The sequence below is a fragment of the Armigeres subalbatus genome, chromosome 1 (assembly GCF_024139115.2).
Source record: "Armigeres subalbatus isolate Guangzhou_Male chromosome 1, GZ_Asu_2, whole genome shotgun sequence".
Lineage (NCBI taxonomy): Eukaryota > Metazoa > Arthropoda > Insecta > Diptera > Culicidae > Armigeres > Armigeres subalbatus.
The window spans coordinates 63968389-63993070 of NC_085139.1; the positions used below are offsets into that span (position 1 = coordinate 63968389).

General features: G+C 39.0%; 1 protein-coding gene across 5 annotated transcripts in view; it reads right to left on the bottom strand.

Moving 5' to 3' along the window:
* The window catches only part of LOC134226463 (ankyrin repeat and fibronectin type-III domain-containing protein 1), a 668421-nt gene that overhangs the window by 23421 nt on the left and 620318 nt on the right, over positions 1 to 24682 (bottom strand). For all 5 annotated transcript variants that reach the window (XM_062707258.1, XM_062707283.1, XM_062707292.1 and 2 more), the window contains 4 exons: positions 4563 to 4787; positions 4284 to 4490; positions 4004 to 4214; positions 3776 to 3908 (listed from right to left, as the gene is read on the bottom strand). In XM_062707258.1, the coding sequence (XP_062563242.1) occupies positions 3776 to 3908; positions 4004 to 4214; positions 4284 to 4490; positions 4563 to 4787 (776 nt within the window). The remainder of the gene's footprint in view (positions 1 to 3775; positions 3909 to 4003; positions 4215 to 4283; positions 4491 to 4562; positions 4788 to 24682) is intronic.

Below are 24682 nucleotides of genomic sequence, written 5' to 3' on the forward strand. Positions count from 1 at the left end.
CAAACCACAAACCATTTTCCGACGGTCTTCGAGACGCGTCTTGTGATTGAGAAAACCACAAACCATTTCCGACGGTTTTCGAGACGCGTCTTGTGATTTAGCAAACCACAAACCATTTTCAGACGGTCTTCGAGACGCGTCTTCTGATTTAGCAAACCACAAACCGTTTTCCGACGGTCTTAGAGACGCGTCTTGTGATTTAGCAAACCATAAACCATTTTCCGATGGTTCGAGACGCGTCTTGTGATTTTGCAAACCACAAACCATTTTCCGACGGTCTTCGAGACGCCTCTTGTGATTTAGCAAACCACAAACCATTTCCGACGGTCTTCGAGACGTGTCTTGTTATTAGCAAACCATAAACCATTTTCCGATGGTCTTCGAGACGCGTTTTATGATTTAGCAAACCACAAACCATTTTCCGATGGTCTTCGAGACGCATCTTGTGATTAAGCAAACCACAAACCATTTTCCGATGGTCTTCGAGACGCGTCTTATGATTTAGCAAACCACAAACCATTTTCCGACGGTCTTCGAGACGCGTCTTGTGATTTAGAAAACCACTAACCATTTCCGACGGTCTTCGAGACGCGTCTTGTGATTTAGCAAACCACAAACCATTTTCAGACGGTCTTCGAGACGCGTCTTCTGATTTAGCAAACCACAAACCGTTTTCCGACGGTCTTCGAGACGCGTCTTGTGATTTAGCAAACCATAAACCATTTTCCGATGGTCTTCGAGACGCATCTTGTGATTAAGCAAACCACAAACCATTTTCCGACGGTCTTCGAGACGCGTCTTGTGATTTAGCAAACCACAAACCATTTTCCGATGGTCTTCGAGACGCGTCTTGTGATTTAGCAAACCACAAACCATTTCCGACGCAAACAAGCACATTGTGTATCTGACACAAAAATGCCAGAAACGAATCAATTTCATGCGAACGATCACGGGAACATTGTGGGAATCGCCTGACCACTTCTTCATCTTCACCGATAGTCTAAGTTCATTGGAGGCTGTTCGTTCAATGAAACTCAGCGTATCTTTTAAACGGGATAAGGAAAGCTTTGAGTGTTTTATCAAAACGGTTATTCACAATCACCATGGCTTGGGTCCCTTCTCATTGGTCGATCCCGGGAAATGAGAAAGCGGACGCTTTGGCAAAGGTGGGCGCTATCGAAGGTGATATTTACAATCGGAAAATCACCTTCACCTTCAGTTCGTCAGGAAACCTTGAACAGCTGGCAACAGAAATGGAAAGATGAGGAGTTGGGTAGATGGCTGTATTCAATTCGTCCGCAAGTGTCGAAGCGTCCATGGTTCAAAATGATGAATATGGGACGAGACTTCATTCGAACCATGTGTCATCTAACGTCCAATCACTACACTTTAAATGTACATCTATTCAGAGAGTGGCTCGCGGAAGGAAATCTCTGTGTTTGCGGCAAGGATTATCAGGATATCGATCAGGTCGTGTGGGCATGCGAGGAGCATCGTTGCCCCAAATCTGCACTAACTGAAAATCTCCGGGTCCGAGGAAAACAACCAAAGCCTATTAGGGAAGTGTTGTCGGGCCTTTATCTCGAGTACATGTCCCTGGTCCACATTTTTTTAAAAAGTTGCGGATGTAAGACTGTAATCATAGTTTGCCCATCCCCTTATCTGTCGTATCCCATTACGAATGTCTTCCCTTTGTTGTACATTTCAATTTCTGTCGTTAATCCCTTCCGTATGTCTTCCTCTCGTCGTTGTCTCCCAAAAATTTTTTGTTTGTCCCGTTATAGATGTGAAACATCACGAGGAATGTCAACTTTGTGAACATCAGCATCGTAATTATTAAGAACCCTAAAATTCTTTCCTTTCCTACTGTATTATTGTATTCCCTAACCTCGCCCAAACCGCGAGTTTTTCGGTTCCCCAAAACTAACACTATGTATAAGAATCAAGAAATGTATTATTAAACTTGATTTCGGCTGCGTAACGTTTCACGGAAAATGAGTCTTCCAAATAAACAAAAGATGGAAAAAAACATTTCAACATAAACAAATAAATTGAAAAATACGCTTGTAATTGTAAAGACATGTTGTTCATTGTTCTAGAGTGAAAAAAAATGAACGCGATGCCATAAAAAACAAACTGTGGAAAATTATAATGTATCTCCCAAAACAATGTCCTTATAGTGTGATAGTTTCAACCAACCACAGAGAACATACATCCTATTCATAAAAAAACAATGTTAAATTGTAATAAAGATGATGCAAATATTTGCACTGCCAAGCAAAATGATGCATAATCAGTGGTAGGGGATCTTTTCCGTCTCATCGCGAAACAAAGAAATACAACACCATTTTGTTCCTTCTTTTTGCCAACATGCTGTGAAAATCACAAAAATAAGAATCAAATCATTCTATTCAGTTATTTTTTTTTTGTAGGATGAATATCGGAGCTGTGAGATGAAGTCCAGGAGCACTAACCCTATATGAAACGGCAGCAAAATAAAATTTCCATGGAGAATTTAATATTTTCCATGAAAAAAAAAAAGGAAATTGTCAACAAAGAAATTAGGGTATGAGCAAAAAATAAATATAAAATTTCCAATAATGCGAAATTTCCAAAAACAATTGTGAATTTTCCACAAAACAAAAATAAATAAGCACTTTCAAAAGCAAAAATTGCAATTATAAAAGAAGATTTTTCCATAAAGAAATCAAAATGTGCCACAAAAAAATTCAAAATTTTCCTAAATACATAATTTTTAATGAAATTTTTTTTTTCATAAAATATGAAAATTTTCTACAATATAATTAATAAAGAGCAATAAAGAAATAAGAAAATTTCCATAAAAAATACAAAAGAGCAATAAAATTATTCGCTTTTAAAGAAGGGGTCATCTATGGAAAAATGCACAGTTTTATTGCTTTTTTATATTGTGCAATTCATTTTTTTATCTTTATTGATTTTTTTTGGAAAGTTTTGTAATTTTTTGTTAAAAAAAATATTTTGTAGATAGTTTTGTAAATGTTTATTGCTAATATTGATTTATTTATGGAAATTTTGTATTTTTTTCGTGGAACATTTTGATTTCTTTATGAAAAATTCTTCTTTTCTGCTTTTAAAATTGCTTACACCCAATGGACAATATTTTTTTACACGAGTAGTATTCATTAATTTTTTGCTTAACCTGAACTTTTGGAGCCTTTTGTATACCAGCTGAATTTTCTTTGATTTTTGCAAATATCTTCATGGGATTAAATCATAGTTTCATTGACGCTAAAGGTCCTAATCGACTAAAACCCATCCGTGTTAAAAATAACTGGCTGCATTTATTTTTGTTTTGTTGACAATTGGCAATTTCCTTATTTTTTATGGAAAATTTCAATTTGTTTGTGTTATTATTTTAATCTATATAAAACTATATTTCTCACTAATATCGGCATAGCAATTCAAAGATGGTGGTGTTTTTCGTAGCTCAGCGGTGATATGCACGGCTACCGAAACCCTTCCACAGTGTGTGGAAGTCCTTAATGAATACAAAGCTTTTTCACGATGACCTTCGGGATTCCCCACATACTATTTATCTACATGTTGGATGTCTGTCTTCTGTGGATCAACACAGATCCGGCGGGCCCGGCTGGAGAGCAGTGCAAATTTATGCACATATATTTTGCATACCCTGCGAGAGTGGGTGCCACATTCCCAGCCACCACAACGGAGTGTGTGGGCCCCGAAAACACGCGGCTTGGAAAAACAACGAACAATAGCAGACTCGACTCACCTTCATCAGCCAGTAGAAATCGGTGTGCAGGTTGCTGGTGAACGTTTCATCAATCTCTATCACCGGCACAAAGTCCTCGTTGGTGAGCAGCAGTTTGTCCTCGTGGTACAGCACACAAGCCAGGTAGATGCCCCTGTAGGGTAAAGACAATAACACGGTTACAGCCCCCATGATTTATAGTGCCTCTAAATCAAGAAGCATTGCAATGGATGGATAATGGCTAACTACCGTTTGAGATTTTTTTGAAATTTTGACGCCGCCGAAAAGAGTTGCTTGATGGTGGTTTTCTTTTTGATGGCTCGTTTAGCTGGCGCCGCGGCGTCCAGGGCGATTTCGGAAGCATCTTCCGGTCGTGCTAGCCGAACTGCGTTGAACAGGTCGTCCAGGTTACGCTGCTTGCCGACGAAACGGTTTTCACGGTTATCCACATCGCGCCAACCTGTGGCAGGAGGAGAAAATTAGGCTCATTTTCTTAATCGCTTTATTAGCATTTTAAAATAGTACTCACTAGAGGGCACTACACAGTTTGGCGTGGACAGCTTGTACGGTCCCCAGCCTTTGATGTTGCCAGCCGAAGCACGAAAGAAGTACCTCCGACCTTGGATCAGTTCGTTCAGATTGCACACTGCACCCATGCACCCGTGGAAGCTTGTCCACTCGTTAACCTCCCGTTCGCCGACCACGTTGCTGAAGTCCGATCGGGAAGACCATTGCACTGAATCGAAAGATTAAAGTTGTAATAATGGTTCGTTGTTGCCCACCTCCCAGGTGCACGTGCTGGACCTACCTTTGAATTTGGTTGATATGGCACCTTCGAGGGGTTCGTATAGCCGCAGGCTGACTGACGTGCACCCGGCAACGTCAATGTCTATTCGGTTGGGCAGATCGGGTGGTTTGGTTTGATCCCAGCCCAGTATCATCCGCCGGAGACCCTTGACCCGTCGTTCCCACAGGCCAACCTGTTTGTCGACCTCGCTACCGGTACAGCTCGTTACGGAAGGACCGCCACTTCCTGTGGAAAGAGGAATGGAGAAAATAGGAGTTTAAGACTTCGCGTACTTCTGGGTGATTGGAATCATCTACACTTCTAGGGGTGGGGTAGTTGTACAAAATAATACACGGTTCCGTCATAAAAAGCACCTTGTCGGTAAGATAATTTGCTACACCGAGCGATGATAACATCATGTTTTATTAAAATTCGGACTCGTTTAAAACATGTTTTGACCAGAACTAATTTTCGGAGTACCATACAAAAATGGGTTATTTTGTATATCAAGTCCGTAAATTAGAGATGAGTCGCTAAATGGTGATCAAAACTAAGTTGATTACATGAAAATATCATAAAAAAATAAAAGAAAGTGTAAAGGTGGATTGATTTAATGTTGACTTTTATCTTCTCATAAGCTGTTGGGTTAATCTTCCTCGATGTTAACTACGTGTGTATAGTCCGAATACCTACAAATTGATTTCCGTTTTCATAGGAATAATTAAAAAGCAAATATTGTTTAGCATAGGGAAGTGAGACAGTCAAAATTTAAATCAATCTATTTGAGTGTTGCGAAAAAAAAAATCATATGAAAAGTAGGAAATTCACGCTCGCTAAATGACTGCAAAAAGAAAACAGAAACTTTGTGTTGCAGCTAAATAAAATTGCAGCTAATTAATAATTACCGCAACTTTGTATATTCACCACCATGTAGTTCAGGGCTAGGGTAATAAGAAATCATACAAATTATTCAGATTTTTGTCGGTTTGCGTGTTGAGATATTATCTAAAATCAATTTATGATTCATTATAAAGGACTAATGAAAATTTGAGTCTTAAAACGCATTAAAATTCAACACATTAAAGATAATATTTTCACTAATCCATCTAGCGATGTTTGTGCCTTTCTCGTGCGTTATTAAGTTGAAGAGATATCCAGTTTTCCGCGATTGGTAATGACCGTCAGCTTGCCTGTGGGTTGTTTATGATTTTACGTTTGTAGTAGCCAACTGCACCCACCGTTCCGATTTATATCAGAGGGGAAAGCCGATTTTGGCAGAAGTTCAAGTTTTAAGAAAACCATGACCATTTGACATATAATCATTTCTAAATAACAAAAATTTTGACACCAAAAGACAGAATTAATCGATTTTTAGAGCAAATATTTTGTTTTCATAGCTTTCGTAATTGGTTTGATAGCAGCTCTTTTAATTAAAACGATGCTGATCACAGTCAATGTAGGATAAGGAGAGGAAAATAAGTTCGACAATCACAGCTACACCGCGCAATCCTCGTTGAATCTCCATGGTCTCCGCCCGCATTCAATTTGTTTCGCCTTTCTAAGCCAAGTTACCATTTTTGTATTCGTATATCATGAAGCCAACACGATGATACATTTATGCCCAGGGAAGTGGAGAAAATTTCCAACCTAAAAATGTCTTAGACCGGACCGGGAATCGAACCCAGCCACTTTCAGTATGGTCTTACTTTGTAGCCGTGCATTTTCAAATTACGTAACGCAGAAATCCGAGCTTTTCACCCACTCCCTCCCCCTCGTAACAAAAAGTAACATTTTTCGCACACCCATTCTACCAGTAGCATTCTTCTAGAACTATGAAGAATTTTCTGTGTGAATTAAAAAAAAAAACTCAACAAAAATACTACACGTCGCCAACCACGCAGTCTACGCAGGGTCCGCAAGTCAACTTCTACCTGATCGATCAACCTTGCCCGCTGCGCACCTCGCCTTCTTGTGCCCGTCGGATCGTTGTCACGAACCATTTTAACTGGGTTACTGTCCGACATTCTGGCTACGTGCCCGGCCCACCGCAGTCGTCCGATTTTCGCGGTGTGAACGATGGATGGTTCTCCCAGCAGCTCATGCAACTCGTGGTTCATTCGCCTCCTCCACGTACCGTCCGCCATCTGCACCCCACCATAGATGGTACGCAGCACTTTCCTTTCGAAAACTCCGAGTGCGCGTTGGTCCTCCACGAGCATCGTCCAGGTCTCGTATCCGTAGAGGACTACCGGTCTAATGAGCGTTTTGTAGATTGTCAGTTTGGTACGGCGGCGAACTCTATTCGATCGGAGCGTTTCGCGGAGACCAAAGTACGTATTTCCAGCAACTATGTGTCTCCGAATTTCTCTGCTGGTGTCATTTTCGGCAGTCACCACTGAGTACACAAATTCTTCTACCACCACCATTTGTTCACCACCGATGCAAACTCGAGGTGAGTCTCTCTCATTGTCTTCTCTTGAACCTCTTTCTATCATGTACTTCGTCTTCGACGTGTTGATTTCTAGTCTGATCCGCTTGGCTTCCCTCTTCAGTCTGATGTAGGCTTCCTCCATCTTTTTAAAGTTACGTGCCATGATGTCTATGTCGTCGGCGAAGCCAAATAGCTGGTCGGACTTCGTGAAAATTGTACCACTCGTGTTAATCCCTGCTCTTCGTATAACCCCTTTCAAAGCGATGTTGAATAGCAGAGACGAAAGACTATCACCTTGCCATAACCCTCTGCGGGTTTCGAAGGGACTCAAGAATGCCCCTGAAACTCGAGCCGAACATCACCCGATCCATCGTCGCTTTGATCAACCGTGTCAGTTTATCCGGAAATCCGTGTTCGTGCATTAGCTGCCATAGCTGGTCCCGATCGATTGTATCATATGCGGCTTTGAAGTCGATGAATAGATGATGTGTGGGCACGTTCGCGGCATTTATGCAGTACTTGGCGAATGGCGAACACCTGGTCCGTGGTGGAGCGATCGCACATGAAACCCGCCTGGTACTGCCCCACGAACTCCCTTGCAATTGGTGCTAGTCGACGGCATAAAATTTGGGAGAGTACCTTGTAGGCGGCGTTCAGCAATGTGATTGCGCGGTAGTTGCTACAATCCAGCTTATCGCCCTTTCTGTAGATGGGACACACAACACCTTCCATCCACTCCTGCGGCAAAACTTCCTCCTCCCAAACCTTGGTAATGACCCAGTGCAGCGCTCTAGCCAGTGTCTCACCACCGTGTTTAAATAGCTCTCCTGGTAGTTGGTCAACCCCAGGGGCTTTGTTGTTCTTTAGCCGGCCAATTTCCTCCTGGATTTCCTGGAGATTCGGAGCCGGTAAGATTATGTCCTGCGCGCGTTCTCCCAGGTCCATCACCATACCGCCATCTTCGTCCGCCACATCGTCATTCAGGTGTTCTTCGTAGTGCTGCCGCCACCTTTGGATCACCTCACGCTCGTTTGTAAGAAGGTTCCGGTTTATGTCCTTACACATATCGGGCTGTGCAACGTGGCCCTTACGTGAACGGTTTAACTTCTCATAGAATTTTCGTGTGTTATTAGCGCGGTACAGTTGCTCCGTCTCTTCGCGGTCTTCTTCTTCTCTTCCACGAACTGCTCACATTCGCCGTCATATCAGTCGTTTCTCTGATCCGGAGCCACCGTGCCTAGTGCAGCGGTTGCGGTGCTTCCAATGGCGGATCGAATATCTTTCCAGCCATCTTCAAGAGATGCTGCGCCTAGCTGCTCTTCCGTTGGGAGTGCCACTTCCAGCTGCTGCGCGTATCCTTGGGCTAGTCTACTGTCTCGTAGCCGCCCAATGTTTAGCCGCGGCGGATGACTCCGACGCGTGCTGTACACCGTCGAGAGTTTTGAGCGCAGACATACTGCAACGAGGTAGTGGTCGGATTCAATATTCGCACTGTGGTAAGTGCGTACGTTCGTGATGTCGGAGAAGAATTTACCGTCGATTAGAACGTGGTCGATTTGGTTATCCGTTTCTTGGTTAGGTGATCTCCATGTGGCCTTGTGGATATTTTTGCGGGGAAAGAAGGTGCTTCGGACTACCATGCCGCGGGAGGCTGCAAAGTTTATGCATCGTTGGCCGTTATCGTTCGATACGGAATGCAATCTATTGGTCCGGCCGGTTTATATTTTTCCTCCCTCCCTACCTAAGCGTTCATGTCACCGATGACGATTTTGACGTCTCGCAGTGGGCATTCATCGTATGTCTGCTCCAGCTATGCATGGAACGATTCTTTCTCGTCGTCGGGCCTTCCTTCGTGTGTGCACTGCACGTTGATGATGCTATAGTTAAAGAAACGGCCTTTTATCCTCAGCTTGCACATCCTTACGTTGATTGGCTGCCACCCAATCACGCGTTGGCGCATCTTTCCCAGCACTATGAAGCCGGTTCCCAGCTCGTTGGTGGTGCCACAGCTTTGGTAGAAGGTAGCCGCCCGATGACCGCTTTTTCACACTTTCTGTCCTGTCCAGCAGATTTCCTGCAGCGCTACGACATCGAAGTTGCGGGGATGTAATTCATCGTAGATTATCCTGTCGCAACCTGGAAAACCTAGCGACTTGCAGTTCCATGTTCCAAGCTTCCAATCGTAATCCCTTATTCGTCGCCTAGGTCGTTGCCGATTGTATCGAGTCGTATTTGTAAAAAGCATTCATACCTCTAATATGGAGTCTTCCGAACATAGATTTCAGTCACTCGACGTTTTGTCCTTTTGATCTTTTGTCCCACAGCCCTTCACACACTGTGCTGGTTGGGGTGGGTAGGATTCAAGAGGCTTTGATATACTGATCGCCAATACAAAGTTTAAGAATAAAATATTATACAATCATCAAAAGTATTTATTTGAATTGTAGTACATCCGCAATTACGCATTTTTGTCCGAGACAACTCATGGGACCAGCAAAGGTACCCCCATGAGCAAGGATGTTAACGATCATTCAGTAATTTGCGTTCGAACATTTAGTTGTTTGTCAATTACTCATTCCAAAAGCTGAATTTCAAAATATGTTGTATGGTGGACTTCTAGTGCGAAGGTTTTTCTAAAACTCTGTCAAAAGGTTCGTTGATTGAATTCCACTAGTAACGGAGTGATAGCTATAGTTTCAGTAACTTAGACTAAATGATAACAAAATTCCAATCATTTAGTTTAAGTTACTGCAACTTGCGCTCTAACTCCGTTATTAGTTGAATTCTAATAACAAACCATTAGGCAAAGTTGTAGAAAAACCTTCGCACTAGAAGTCCACCATACAACATATTTTGAAATTCAGCTTCTGTAATGTGTTATTGATAAACTACTAAATGATCGAACGCAAATTACTGAATGATCGTTAACATCCTTGCCCATGAGTACATGTACTTCAGGTTGAGAACCGCTGATATATGTGATTCAAAAGCTTAGACTTTAATTATGTCGATAACTTAAATAAGATTTAAACATTCAAATATTTAAATAAATGTTAAAGCTCCATCCACTTAGTATTTAGCCGTTTCTTTCCAATTACTGCAGCGCCTCTGGTGGCCGTACCGAGAAGTAAAATACATCACATCGTTGCGGAAGGTTTGTTTAATTTATGGTGAAAGCACAGACAGTTTCTGTGGTCTGTGGTGAAAGTTTCCTCAGTATTGATGATCACGTTCAAAAGTTATCGAAAATGAAAAACAAACTTCGCACACTAACGTTGGAAATCTAACATGGTCAGGAGGAATGATTGGGGCCCTCCTTAGCCATGCGGTAAGACGCGCGGCTACAAAGCAAGACCATGCTGAGGGTGGCTGGGTTCGATTCCCGGTGCCGGTCTAGGCAATTTTCGGATTGGGCATAAAAGTATCATCGTGCTAGCCTTATGATATACGAATGCAAAAATGGTAACTTGGCTTAGAAACCTCGCAGTTCATAACTGTGGAAGTGCTTAATGAACACTAAGCTGTGAGGCGGCTCTGTCCCAGTGTGGGGAAGTAATGCCAATAAGAAGAAGAAGAAGAAGAAGAAGAAGAAGGATTGATTTCAAAGTATCTAAAATTAGCGAAATTGACTGTAAAAACTGTCAAACGTTTTCGGGAAACACTATTGCTGGATCGCGAAGAACAAAACAATCGTAGAAACGGAACATACGACCAGAAACTACAAGTGAAAGACTGCAGAGCAGTTCGGTACCATTTTGGGATTTCCTTGCGTGATTTAGCGAAAAGGTTCACTACGCCGTACAGCACAGCTCAAATAATCTGTCGGCGCGAAGGTTTCAAGTCGTATGATGTCTGTAACGTCCCAACAGGACCCTGAAACAGAACCTAGTTGCCAAACATCGCTGGTCGAGCAAGTTCTGATGGGCAATGAAATTAATATTAAAATTGACTTTCAATTCCCGGGACACATATTTTACCTTGCCAAACGGAAGGGTAATGCCCCAGGAAAATTCAAATATGAATATGCAGGCAAGATTGCCCACAAATTAATGGTATGTCAAAGCATCTGCAGTGGTGGAAAGAAAACTAGAGTTTTCATCACTGGAGCGACCATAAATGGGCAAATATACAAGAAGGAGTGTCTTCAGAAGCGATTTTTGCCATCCATTAAATCACGCGACTGTCCGGTGTTGCTTTGGCCTGACTTAACAAACTGCCATTACAGACGGGTTGTAATGGAATGGTATGCACCGAATGATAATGACGTTATTGAAAAAACTATCAACCCACCAAAATGCCCAAATTTTTGTCCCAATGAAAAATATTAGCCAATTATCATAGGGAAACTTGAGAAATGGTGCAAAACAATCAGAAAACCATCTTATATTGAGAAGTGGTGTGAAAAAATGGCAAATTAAGTTGGCCGTTCTACTGTGCAAAAAATATCGGCAAAGAAATGTATAATTTCGTGCGGCCAAATTCTAAGAGGATCAAGCTTCAAATTATACAATTTTAAGTCTAATAAATTTCCTGTTGAGGACAACTGTAGAGCAAGCTTTGAGAAATGCTCTTCGTCTAGCAGTCTTAGTTTTAAGGAGTTTCCCAAAATTTCTTAAATAGTAGAGTTATTGCAGGGATTCTGGCCAAAATTTGAGAGAATTTTTCATAAAAATTCAATAGCAATTCATGTGGAAATCCAAATAGGATCTTCCAGGGATCGTAATTCTCACTCATTCTCACGAACAGAGATTGCTCCCTCACGCTGATTTTCGCCGAGAAATCGGTTTGCGGGAAAAGAAAAAAGGTGTGATGAGAGATAACCATTTCTCCCTCACTACCAGTGCCGCGAAAAGTTGATTTGCTCGTTTTCTCACTCCTTTCTTCCTTTTCGTGCCATCACTAATTGCGAAACGAGTAGCATTTATGGAACAAAAAAACCTAATCCCTACATGCAGTCAATGTGGTGGTATGGCTATAGTGACCGCATGCTATCGCCATTTTTGTTGATGTTCTAGGTTCGAATCCCGTTGCGGTCATAAAATTTTTGTAATTGCTTACCGAAAATTTTCGTGAAAAGTGAGTGAGGCGTAAAAGTGATAAAATGAAAAAAGAAATTCATCAAGTAGGCACGATTTTCGTTTATCTTCTAGGTTCGCTCTAGAGAAAAGAGGGATGGGAGAAAGATGTTATTCACTAAAAACTCCGAAAAAAGATTCTCCTCCGATCCGAAAATCGCTTGTTTTCGTCTCTTCGAAAGGAAAAGTACGAACCCTGATCTTCAGTCTTATGTAGGGCTTCCATTTTTCCCGGGAATCAACTTCACGGGAAACGGGAAATGAAATAATAATAATGTTGTCGTAAAATATGGTTTTGAAAATATACATTCGATATAAGGGAGGCTTGCTATTTTGTCCTCAAATGATGAACACGTTTTGTATTCAAAGCAGATGGAATATTTGAAATGAGAATTCTTCCATTCGAAATAAAAAAAGGGCTTTAAGGCGAGTGCTTGATTGTCGTACTTTAATGATCCTGACTATAACATTTTTTTCAGTCAAACTTTGCTTGAAATGCCGAACAGCACCTAAAACGCATCAAATTACAAAAGTTTTGCGAGTATTTGTTGTAAGACAGTTGTAATGATCGCATACTAAAGACATACAATCTGTTTTTACATCAAGATCTGTTAGCCCACCAATATTATAAAATATTCAAATGAAATATTTCAGAAATATCTCAAAATACAAACGAGTCTGCGGAATATGAGTCTGTTCAGGAATTGAATCAAAAAGGATTGAAGGTCTTAAAAAACCTTTGACAATAATAGGACAAACCTGCCGAAGCGGTTACTGCTATTGCCTCAGTATCTGCGAACATTGATAGCTCTGCTGTTTCACCACAGACACTAAATTTTCAATTTTTTTTTCTTTTTTCTTTTTTTTTCTACTGAATAAACGAACGATAGATACAAACTGGTTCTTTGTCTTGCCTCTCTTCAACACGTGTTGGAATGCACCGTATGATTCTGTAACATTTTCAGTTGTAACTTAAATTCTTAAACTTCAAAAGTGAAATAAATAGTGAGATGATGATAGTAAAAAATGTTATTGATACCCCAAAAACCGTTTTCATGAAATTAAAAAAAATAAGGCGATTATTATTGTTCGCAACCAACATTGCGAAAATAAAACTTTACCATCCATCAAGGCCCATATTCCCAAATCCCTTTTCGAACATCAAATCCAAAGTGCAAATGTGTGTGTGTGGTGCATGGCAGCTGCGTTCGCCGGCCGGCGATGGTCTAGGCGAAGTTTTCCCTCCACAACAACGGCAACACAGCATCATGACGGCGTCGCTGACAGCAGTGCGCTTATTGGTTCGCGCCAATCCCAGAGCGGCAACCAATCACCGTCCAGATGAGAAGCGGAAGAGAAGGATTTCAGCTATAAATATAGATGCCCTAAGCAAGCATTGTCATTACAGTCCACACTTTTGTGCAATAAACATCGCGGATTTAAAATCGTGTTGTTTTTCCCTTCTCCAAGCCAGCCGAAATCCAAACGGTCTTTTTCAAGGCCAAAGAGTTACCGAAATAATTTTCTTCCGAGGTTGAGCTATCACTCGTCGAGGCCACCTTCATCCGAAGGTTCCGCCAGTTCCTGCAATGGTCTAGGATCGACCAATTATAAAATCTTTTAGTATGTTCATTTCCTGCGAAATTCGGGAAACTGATACATAAATCCCGGGAATCGGGAATCCCGGGAATCGGGAATCCCGGGAAAAATGAATTCCCGGGAAATCGTTTCCGGGAATGGAAGCCCTTGTCTCATGATAATTTAAGCGAGTTTCTCTTGAAAGTTTAAATGAAAAAATAAAAAAAAAAACAATTGGAAATTAAAAGAATATTCGGGGGAATATTCAAAAGCAATTTTTGGATACATACAAAACAACTTTGAAAGTTAGCGTTAGCGTTGTTACGGAATACTTAGTAGATTAGACACAAGTGATATTCATGTTTCTTTTGAAAGCCTTATCCAGATTGCCATCAAAAATCAAGATGGGGAGTAATCCTTGATTTCAATCTAAGATAAAAATGGCAAAAGCTTGAGCATTACTACTCCCGGTCACGCCCCTCTTTACCGAAACTAAGGATAGAGAAGGAAATGTTGATGCAGAATTTACTTAGGGAGAGGCCTCCAGCTTGGCGACGCCCTCATAAGATCTATGGAGTTTGTGGATGGGTAGGGTTAGGTAGGTCATGGACGTTTGTCTCAAGCTGACAACTCGACCCATTACATATGTTATTTATGTGTTTATAACTAAAACTCTTGCCAGCCGGCTGTCGAAAGAGTATATAGTAATATCTATTTTATTTATATTTTTGTTCTTTAAATGTTCATGAACCGAATACTCCTTATTTTGAAACGCGTGGAACGGTAACGCACTAACCAAGCAAGACGAATCGACAACACCAACGCACTGATGTGATGTGTGCTCCTACACGGCAGCACACTGAACTCGAGAGTCGGTAGGAATGTTCACTCTTCATTAGCATTAGCATTAGACACAATCCACGCACTTCTACACCATGGGACCAAAATTTCAAACTAAAAATTAGGATCCAATATCTGTAGGACAGGAAAACATACATATTGAATTACAAGAAAAACATTTCTTCCACTGAAAAATGTTTTCGGAACATTGTTTAATAGCCAATTAAAGTAGCAGACTTTTAGTATAAAAAAAAGACTCCCTAATCATTTTTTTTACAAATGTGCTCTATCGCACCTATTTGGGTGAAAATGTATTGATGAATAAGTAATTAAATACAGATTTTAATGATCTTTTTGTGTGCACATTGTATTGCTTCCAAAATTTTAGTTTACATGAAATATTTGTACTTTAAAAACAGTGACATTGAAATGGTGTCGCGTTACGAAAATAGTGGTATAATCAATACTAGACAAAAAGTACAAACATTGGAAAAGTAATATTTCGGATTCTATTAGTACTCGTCAAGAGCTTTCTTTTCGTGTATTAAGATCCAAAATCGAAGCATTTTCCATGAAGTTACACTAGGTACAAAAATATGGTGTCGCGTTACGCGAATTGAATGTGCTTCTGTAATAAGGGATAAAATGCTTTCGGTTTATTGATACAGTATCACAATGGTTTCTTTCAAGTAATTTAGGGCTTGTACATGAATAGCGTAACAAAATTGGGGGTGTAACGGGGTGTGTCATTTGGTAACTCTCCATACTACAAAAAATAGGTTACCATACAAAAATGTTACGGAGTCGAGTGGTGGGAAATTACAAATGTTTGGTGTTTGGTGACCCCTTTGGGGTCGTCCGTTAATAAGTCACGTGAAACTGAGTTTTTTTTTTCGAATAAATTGTGAGGCTTTTTTAATCCTCTCTCTTTTCCACGCAATATCACCATGCCACTCATATGAATAAACGTAACTAACAGTTTGCTGACGAACACGGTTTCCTTGTTTGTGGATGCCAAGTATGATTATATTTTTTTCAATGGTTCATTAATTTGAAAGGCTCATCTGACGTGAAGCGTTGCGGAGCCGCATTTATGTTTTTAATACAAGTTTTATCTTGATTTTTAAATATATTTTTAGCTTTGAGGAACCGAAAGACTCGTGTTTTCTTTTCTCCATTTAATTTGATGATTTTTGATATTTTAGTTAATTTTCCTTTCGTTCGCTCTCACTAGCTCGGCATTTTTTATGCTTTGACCAAGATCGTCACAGCCGAGTACGTCAGCGCTCAAAAAAGATGCCGTGAACATACGTCAATTTAGTTGATATTTCATCTTAAGAACTTTAACAGAGACAGTCAATATCGGTGAAATAATTTAAGAGTGTTGGTCACCGGTAGTCGAAAATATAATGAATTGCGTCTGGCAAAAAACTTCACCAAACCAATGCAAGAATAAGGGCCTATCGAAAAATGCTAACAGAGAGTTGCTGAGTGATAAATTGAAAAATTAAAAATTAAAAATATTTCCATTTTATGATAATCGAGATGAACCAGCATTGGGCTGGTTCGTTAATAAAGACATATTATATCAGGCATCCTAATGAACTTCGCTTTAACCTGAATGAATATAAAAGAATAAGACAATTATTTTACACCAGGATATAAACACTATTTTCAAAATTGAGTATTTATTTTCTGAGTAGTGTTGATGACGTAAAGCGTAAAGCCCCAAACGCAATACAACGGAACGGCGACGGAAACGGAAAATTTGACATATATTTATATAATATATCCCATATATTTTCTGTCAAATTTGCCGTTTCCGTTGCCGTTCCGTTGTATTGCGTTTGGGGCTTAAAGATTGAAAATGTTGTTAAAAGTAGTGCACTCAGGGCACGACGCATACGTTCTTGTGATAATGGTTGAGACATGAGACGTATTCCAATCTTTTCGGAAATAAATAAAAAGTTGAAAACAGACAACGTTCCAGTAGAAACGTAGAATAAAAAACAACAAAAAAAGAGGACTCTTCAACATTGTTGAGCTTCTTGGGCCATCATCACCTTTCAAAATGGTTAACGTAGAAAAAAGGCAATATAGAACTTTTCAGTGTAAAAAAACTCACTTCTAGGGGGATCGATCGTCTGACCACGTACTTAAAAACCGATCCGGGTCATACTTGGGTGTGACTAATATAAAAATAGGAAAACCCATTACCATTTAATTTGTTTCTAAAACAGAATATGTGATAGGAATGGAATTGGTTCAGTTCTATATTTGTGCCGGTTAGTCCCTCAAACTTTAATAACTGAAACTCCGGATCGTAACCACCAACTCGAACTACATTCAACGATAGATAATGTGATAATATTCTGTGTCGAATATAACATGTCGCATCAAAATCGGCTGAAATTACGTATTCTATCAACGATAAACACGTTTGCGTAACGCGACACCATTTGCAGGAAACTGTTTGTCGATCAGCGTAACGCGGCGGTGTTCATATCAATTCAGTTATTTTCATTATAAGTTCCGTTTTTTCCTGCGATTTTAATTCACAGCCTTATTTCTGTTGATGTATACGAGAAATGCTTAGAATAAATCGAGACTCCAAACCGTATACCAGAGCTGAAAAACGCAATTGCATTTCAAAATGCGAAAAAGTGCAATTCAGCTATGGTGTCGCGTTACGAAATGCAGCGATCTATATTTATCATATTCAAAGCGAAAAATCTCAAAATGAATATTCTATCAGAAAGGAAATTTAGTGAGGATAATTTTACACCTGTTTAATCATATGTCCCCGAGGCTAATTTTCGAAAGCAGACCTAATTTCTCTCTGAAAGTCGGCTCCTCATGGTGTCGCGTTACGCTGGAATGTGTCATTAGCATTTTGCAGTTCGCACAAAGTTGTAGGTGGTACAAGCCAAGACTATTGTACGAGAGTAGCATCACTTTCATCTTTTACCACAGATATTGATTTGGGACACTAACTATTAGATGGAAGCAATGTACTCTCCAATAGTCGAGATCTGTCCTGGCCACGTCCTTGCGAATGCTGAGGAATGGGAAGGATGGTTTGTTGGACACCTATTTAAGAAAGATGCAGAGAACTCTACGAGCCCTCATAGGTGCCACGGGAGGTTTTGGGATTGTGTGGAAGGTTATAACAGTAGGAATCGTTTTGGTATAGCGTGAAACACAGAAAGAACTAAGATAGAAATACAAAGTAGGAAAGGGACGAGCCTGGAATTGAACCCACAACCTCGTACTTATAAGGCAGAAGCGATAGCCACTAGACCACCGAGCTAGTCTGGTAGGAATGTTCACTCTTCAAAAGAAAAAAAAGGAAAAATTTAACGGACTTGTTACCGGATCTCCGGTCACCTCGGACTGATCTGCTAAGACTCACTCGCCGGACGCTAAAAAATGGCAGGCAACTTTTTGGCTGAAAATGCACTAAAAGGCTGACTACCAGCCGAATCGCCAGCCGAAACTTGGAAAACACGCGACCGAAAAGCAATACACGTCCGAACTAGCTTGATCTGAACACCTCCATGAGTTTATTTCTTGAAAGTGCACAAGAATTTCTTTTGAGAATTCAGAAATTTTCATGGAAATTATAAAAAAAAAATCCATTTTTCCATCCTTTCGATCTGTTGTCCACAGCGCAGCCCTTCATACACTGAGCGGGTTGTGGACGGCAGGATTAAATAGGCTTTGTTTTACTGATCGCCATACATATCAATGCTGTCCAATGAGCAGCTTGAAGTAGCTCGAAGTTGTTCCCATCCTTATCATGTCCATTAGTTAACAAAAAGGAACGAGCAGGACGGGAACAACTTCGAGCTGCTCACTAGACAGCACTATTGTGTACAAGACAATGTCTTGAAATGAAAAAAAAAAAAACACTTTATCAATAAATATTGATTGGAATTGTAATACATATAAAATTCTTAATGGATTCGACTAGGGTGGCGACGTTTGAAGTTTTGGCTTTCAGTCTTTCAGGATTAACCGTTTTGAACGTGAACATATAAGGATATTAAAAAACAACCGGTCACCCCTTGGAACTAGCCAGTTTCATGAAAATACTGGGATTCGATTGATATTTTAGGCTTCTCAATACTTCTTTGTTTGAAGTGATTATAGGATTTCTGGGCATTCGATAGATGGCAAAGCGCTAGATAAAATAAGCTTTGGTTTAAAATTTAGATTAACAAATTTAATGAATTCAACTAAATTTTGGACGTAGCTACTAGCTCTTATCTGCCGGAAGGTATAAAAGTCTTACAGCATCCTTTGAACCAATTTATAGTTATGCATGTAAGCAGCTTCCGGTGAGCACATTCGCTCAGACACAATCACATTTGAATCATATTTCCATCTGCCAGTGGTGAAAAAAAAAAGTAAGAACCGTATCCGCAAGGGAGCAGACATCATCTAGCGAGCTGCATCTTCTTTACAGGGTGACTATAGGTAATATTGGAACTGATCGTGACTTTGAAAATCGGATAGGGACATAATTGTCTATGATTGAGATTCGTTGCAATCGCTTGGCCCTCACTTTTCTAATAAAACTGTGTTTCGTTTATTGACAGATTTTTGAAATCTTTTTCTAGATTGTATAAAAATTCATTTGAGAATCTGAAGTGTAAACAACGATAAAGTAACCCTAACTACTAGCAGGGGAAAACGAAAAGCTCGTCCAACTCCTTTTGGAAAATACTTTCGGATATGCATATATGTATTCAAGCACTAGCTAACATAACGTGTGATACCACCCGACGACAGACGTTACCAGCAACGGAATTGAAATTTGATGAGATTCTCTTTGCTTGTTTGAGTTTCGTTCACAGCAAATTCCGATGCGATCATCAACGTCCCACCAGCAAAAAGAGGAAAAAAAACAGTTTTGAATAGTGCCAGAAGCACATGGTGAAAAATCCAAACTCGCAATCAATTCGAGCTTTATTTCCTTAGTGGCAAAAGGATGAGGTAGGAATGGAAAATTGATCATGTCTATAAAGTAAATCAAAGAGCTATAGGCGATAGTGTGAAGCGCGTCTCTGATGCTTTGATTCTTGGATAAAAAACCTTGTCGTTAAAAGGAACTTTGAACTGTTGTAATTTGTTTAGCAGTAATCAACAAATGAAACGTAAATCAGTTGAACAATGTAATGAATTTTCAAAGCCATATTCGTAGTTTGGTTTCATATATAGTTTACATATTGAAATATGAACATTACACAGAATCATATGTAAGAAAAATCATCTTTTCGCGCATCTCCTTTCTTAAGGGTAAAAGGAAAATAAAGCAAAACGACACCGCATCACTGCATCGTTTTGCGGCAAAGCGATTGGATGGAGTTGAGGTAAGTAATGGAAAAGTAATTCGATACTCATGCCAAAGTGCACTGATTGTAAAAATAAACTCATCATGGTATGGATGAATAGGGCGGAGCAGGGGGTGTAACTGCATTGCGATATGGAAAGATAAATAGACGATGTCAAATAAATAAGTGCACGCCAAGTGACAACATCACGGTAAATAGGGGTACTGATAGTGGGTGGTAAAGAAAATGCCAGAGTGCTTTTCTATACAAAATGCCAACAATGGCACGGAATGGAATACCCCGTTCTGTGCGATGTGCGTCAGCTGGTCTGGATGCAAAGTAATGTTTAGCTTATGGCGTCACTAATTGTATGATGAGCTTACTCTGAGAAGGGGAGGACTCTCCTATGCCCTAAGTAAAAATATAGTAATTGAGCATTTAAATACCCACAAGTTATTAGATTAAACATTATTCTCGAACTATAAAAGAACATTAGAAAGTTCCTCAAAGCAGTTTGAGGGCGGCATCGAGTAAGCCGGAAGCAAACAGATGATATTCAAGGCTCCAACAGCCGCCTTAACCATCGCTTCCAACACAAAAGCGATTTTTAATCACTTCCCTGTTGAAAAACTGTTCTTGAAAGTCATGTCATTCAACTCTTCAAGCACTCGTCAATTTCCTCACCATCCGACCGGAACCGACAATACGGAAAAGTGTCAATCCACACCGGAAAACTTTTGAACCGTTAAACTTTCCAGAAGTGGAAGTGAAAAAGTCACTGTCCCATCTTTCGCTTTCCAGCAAGGGGCCATCCAGAAACCACGTGGTCATATTTTTGAAGATTTTCAACCCCCCCCCTCCCCCCCCGTGGTCTATCGTGGTCATTTGGCAGACCCCCCCTCCCCCCCCCTTTGACCACGTGGTTTTTTTTCAAGCACAAAAATTAAAAAAAAACCTATGTAACTAAAACATATGGTTAATCCGATCAATTTTGAAGATGGACAATTTCAACTGATTCAAAATCAAACTAAAACCCAGCATGGAAATTATAAATTTTCATTATTTCGAAGATTCTATTTTTTCTCTAATAAATAATCTAGAGCTGGCTCATCTCTCAAAATTTCTAATTCTTTATTGAAATTTTATTTTGATATTGACTCGTGGAATCCAATTATGCCATACTAAACAAATTTTTTCGTTCACTCTGATGTCTTTCGAATAATTTCCCAAGGAACTTCTATTCCATATCTCGAATATGCTTCAGTCAATGGTGGACTCATAGAAGAATGAATGTATTATAGATCAATTATCATTTTGGAGTTCGGATCATTCGATTTATCCAATTAATCAAATTATGAATGATGTATGATATAATATCTCATTAGGTCCATTGGGTTGATATGGCAATTGTTATTTGTACAAGCTACTACAGACTTTTTGATTAAAAAAATTATGTTGAGCTTTTTAATGGAATGTCTTTACTTGTCATAAGACGAGTTTGTACCTTCCCATTTAATTCCACCACTTGATTGTACCTTGACAGATACGTATTTCGACCTCAACAGTAAGGTCGTCTTCAGTGGTTCGTACTTGACTCGACTTGGGTTATACAAAACTTTTAGGTTTTAAAAAACGTCCTGGAAGTCGTAATGTTTGAACTCCTATTCATTCAAGTCCGTGAACCCAGTGCTTCTAAGGCCCTACAAAAAAGGCATAGTCATTGTGCAGCTTGATGTTGACTCAAGATAATTTTGGGTACCTTGTCTCTTAGATCTCATGTTAATGGAAATTAGGATCATATGCTTATTTCATCGGATTGGGTACATACCGATGATGAGGACATTACAAATGTCATGATTGATCACCCGAGAAGTCGTGGGCTGAACTTGAGAGCAATCACTGGCTTAACGTTCAGGATGACCCATCTTATCTGAGTGTTCAGAATGATTCAAACATTTCAACTTCATTTGCATGTTCTTAGAATCGAAATCTTCCCAAAGTTTCGGATAACTGAGTTTTCAGGGTCAGTCAAATTTGAGCTCCCATATTTTTTTTTAAAAGCAATATCTAGATGAACAATTTTACTGAAGAAAATGGTGGTCTAGCTCTCTTTTGTGATTTAATAGCCAATCTAAAACGCTGGGCATATATTACCCATCCGTCCTGAAAGGGTTGAGATTTGTTTTTGAATTCAATTTCAATCGTTATTATAACACTATTTATTACCCTAGATTGTTTTAGGAATTGGAGTGTTTTTTCTGGAACACTGCCACTTTTTTTTTCATATCGCCGGACTCTTCTTAGTTCTAAGACCCTTTTATGAATTTAAAAAGCATTTTATTTAGAATTTCATGTTGATTTTTTAAATGCAAACTTCTCTATGTCATAACCTTTTTCATACGCACTACTAGAATTTTGTGCATTATTGATCGAAAAATTTTAAAATGCACCTAAATGTTCTAATTAGGTGCATTATTAAATTTTTCGATCAATTAGCCTAATTATTCAATATCATAAGAACTAGGCTTCTTAATCCTTAATAATTGCCTACATGTATTGCTTGGATGAATTTTAAATTCCAAGATCTTCCTAATTTTCAAGAATAATTATTCTGGAGTTGCAAGGGAAACCCTTCAGAATAGTTAGAAGAAATTCTTCGGAGTCTCCACGGAAAAATCTTCAGTATTTCAACGATTTTTTTTTCGAAATTCTGTGGAAAAGTTCCTAAAAAAGGTTCGGTAGAAATTTTGAAGAACTAGAAGAATCCGTAGAAGGATCCTAAATGCATGAAAATTCCAATAAACATCAAATTCCGAAGAACTTCCGGCATAAATTAGAAAAAAAAATCCAGCTTACTTTTTTTACAGAATCTCTAAAGATTTTTTTCAAAATCCTGGGCAAATTTAATGAATCTTCAAAGGAAATTCTTCTAAATTTCCAATGGAAATTTTTTTCGTTTTTCAAAAAAAATCTTAGAAATTTTTAGCAGTTTTTTAATTTCCAAAAGAAATTATTTGAAGTATACCAAAATATTTCCGATGGAAATTCCTAAGATTTTCCAGTAGAAAATCGAAAAAAAGTTCATCTAAAACACCAATAATGAATTTCCCGAGGATATTTCGATGTTTTTCCAAGTGGAAATAACGAAAAAAATTGCACTTTTGTAGTACTTGTGAAGGTTGTACTTTAGAAGCAATTCCAATAGGAATTTCTTAGAAAATTAAATCAAAATTTTAAAGATTTTCTGATGTGAAAATTCCTTAAAATTTTTAAATCATTTCTTGTGCTTCTTTGCATGGTAAAGATTTAAAGCAATGTTTAGCTGAACCTACAAAGAAATCAAAATGACTTTCCGAAGAAGAATGAATTTCCCATGAAATTTTGGAAGAATTTATGGTGCAAATTAAAAAAACGAACCTTGAGAATTCTAAAGATTTATTCTTTGAAAATCCAAAGTATTTTTTGAAGATAATCCATAGACTCTTCCGTGGAAATTCTAAATAATGCCTCGAATAAAAAAAATATTTGGAAAATTTAAAAAATGTGATAGAACTCACAAAGAGCGTAAAAAATTTCATTTCAAAATTCCAAATTTGAAAACAAAAATCCAAAAACAAAAAATCAACGGTAATATCAAAGTGTTTCATGTGGCATTGGCTATTTAATTTCTCATGAAAATTCAGAAGATTTTTTCTTGAAAAATTTAGAAGTCTTCTTCTTCTTCTATGGCTCCATATTCCAACTGGAAGTTGGTCTGCTTTTCAACTTAGTTTATTCTATTAGCATTTCCTCAGTTATAAATTGAAAGTTTTAAATGCCAGCAATTGTACGATTATATATCTTGTGTAGCAAGTACGAAGGATACATTATACCTAGGGTGTCGACAATGTTTGACACCCGAAAACATCCTAGACAGGAACGAGAATCGAACTCGTCATCTCCGGATTGGCAATCCTATGCCTTTGCTCGTAAGGCTAACTGGAGACTAAACATTTTGAAGTGCACTCCTAAAATGCTCGAAAACTTATTTTGGAAATGAAATAGAATTTCTGGTGAAGATTCGGAAGAACTTGTCGAAGAAATTCATTAGAATGTAAAAAAATATGAAAATATGAACATTTTTATATGTATTTCCCACAGGACTGTTTTGAATTTTCAGACAGAATTCACATGGAATTTTTTCGGCATTTACACTGGCGATATTTTGTTTTTTCATGATCAATTTGTAGCAAAATTTTCCAGAGAGAATTGTTCAAAAACATTCTGAATGCTAGCACTTTATCAGGATTGTATGAAGTAAGGTCAAAGTTTTACAGGAAATTTTTTACTGGATTTTCCTGAATATCCACAAGACATTCTTTTGAAGATTTTTCTTGAATTATTGTAAAAAACATGAACAGTTTTCAAAATTGTAGCTGTAGTCCGCTGATGCAAAAGTGTCGGCGGCGTGATGCCAAAAACCATCTGCGGCGGAAATTTTAGAAAATATTTTTTCATTTTTCTTTCCCAATTTTTTGTGAAAATTGAGACTGAAACGCAACCTGCTTTTCGTTTATTTTTTATGGAAATAGGATCTAAAGCTAAGTTGGCCAAATAACTCAGATATGCATCGGCGTTGCGACCGACGCTGCGTTACCGGGTTTTCTCGATGCTTAATGCTAAATTCATTTTAACACTGAATTGAAAAGACGTTACGTGGGCATCGGCCCTAAGATGCGCTTTGCGTTTAATGATTAAATCATTAAATTTTGATGATTTGTATTTTTTACACCGCTATTGTTATTTACCAAAAATTTTCGTGTTAAAAAAAACCACGTGGTTCGAGAGCAACACCCCCCCTCCCCCCATGTGGCTTATCGTGGTCATTTTCCAAACCCCCCC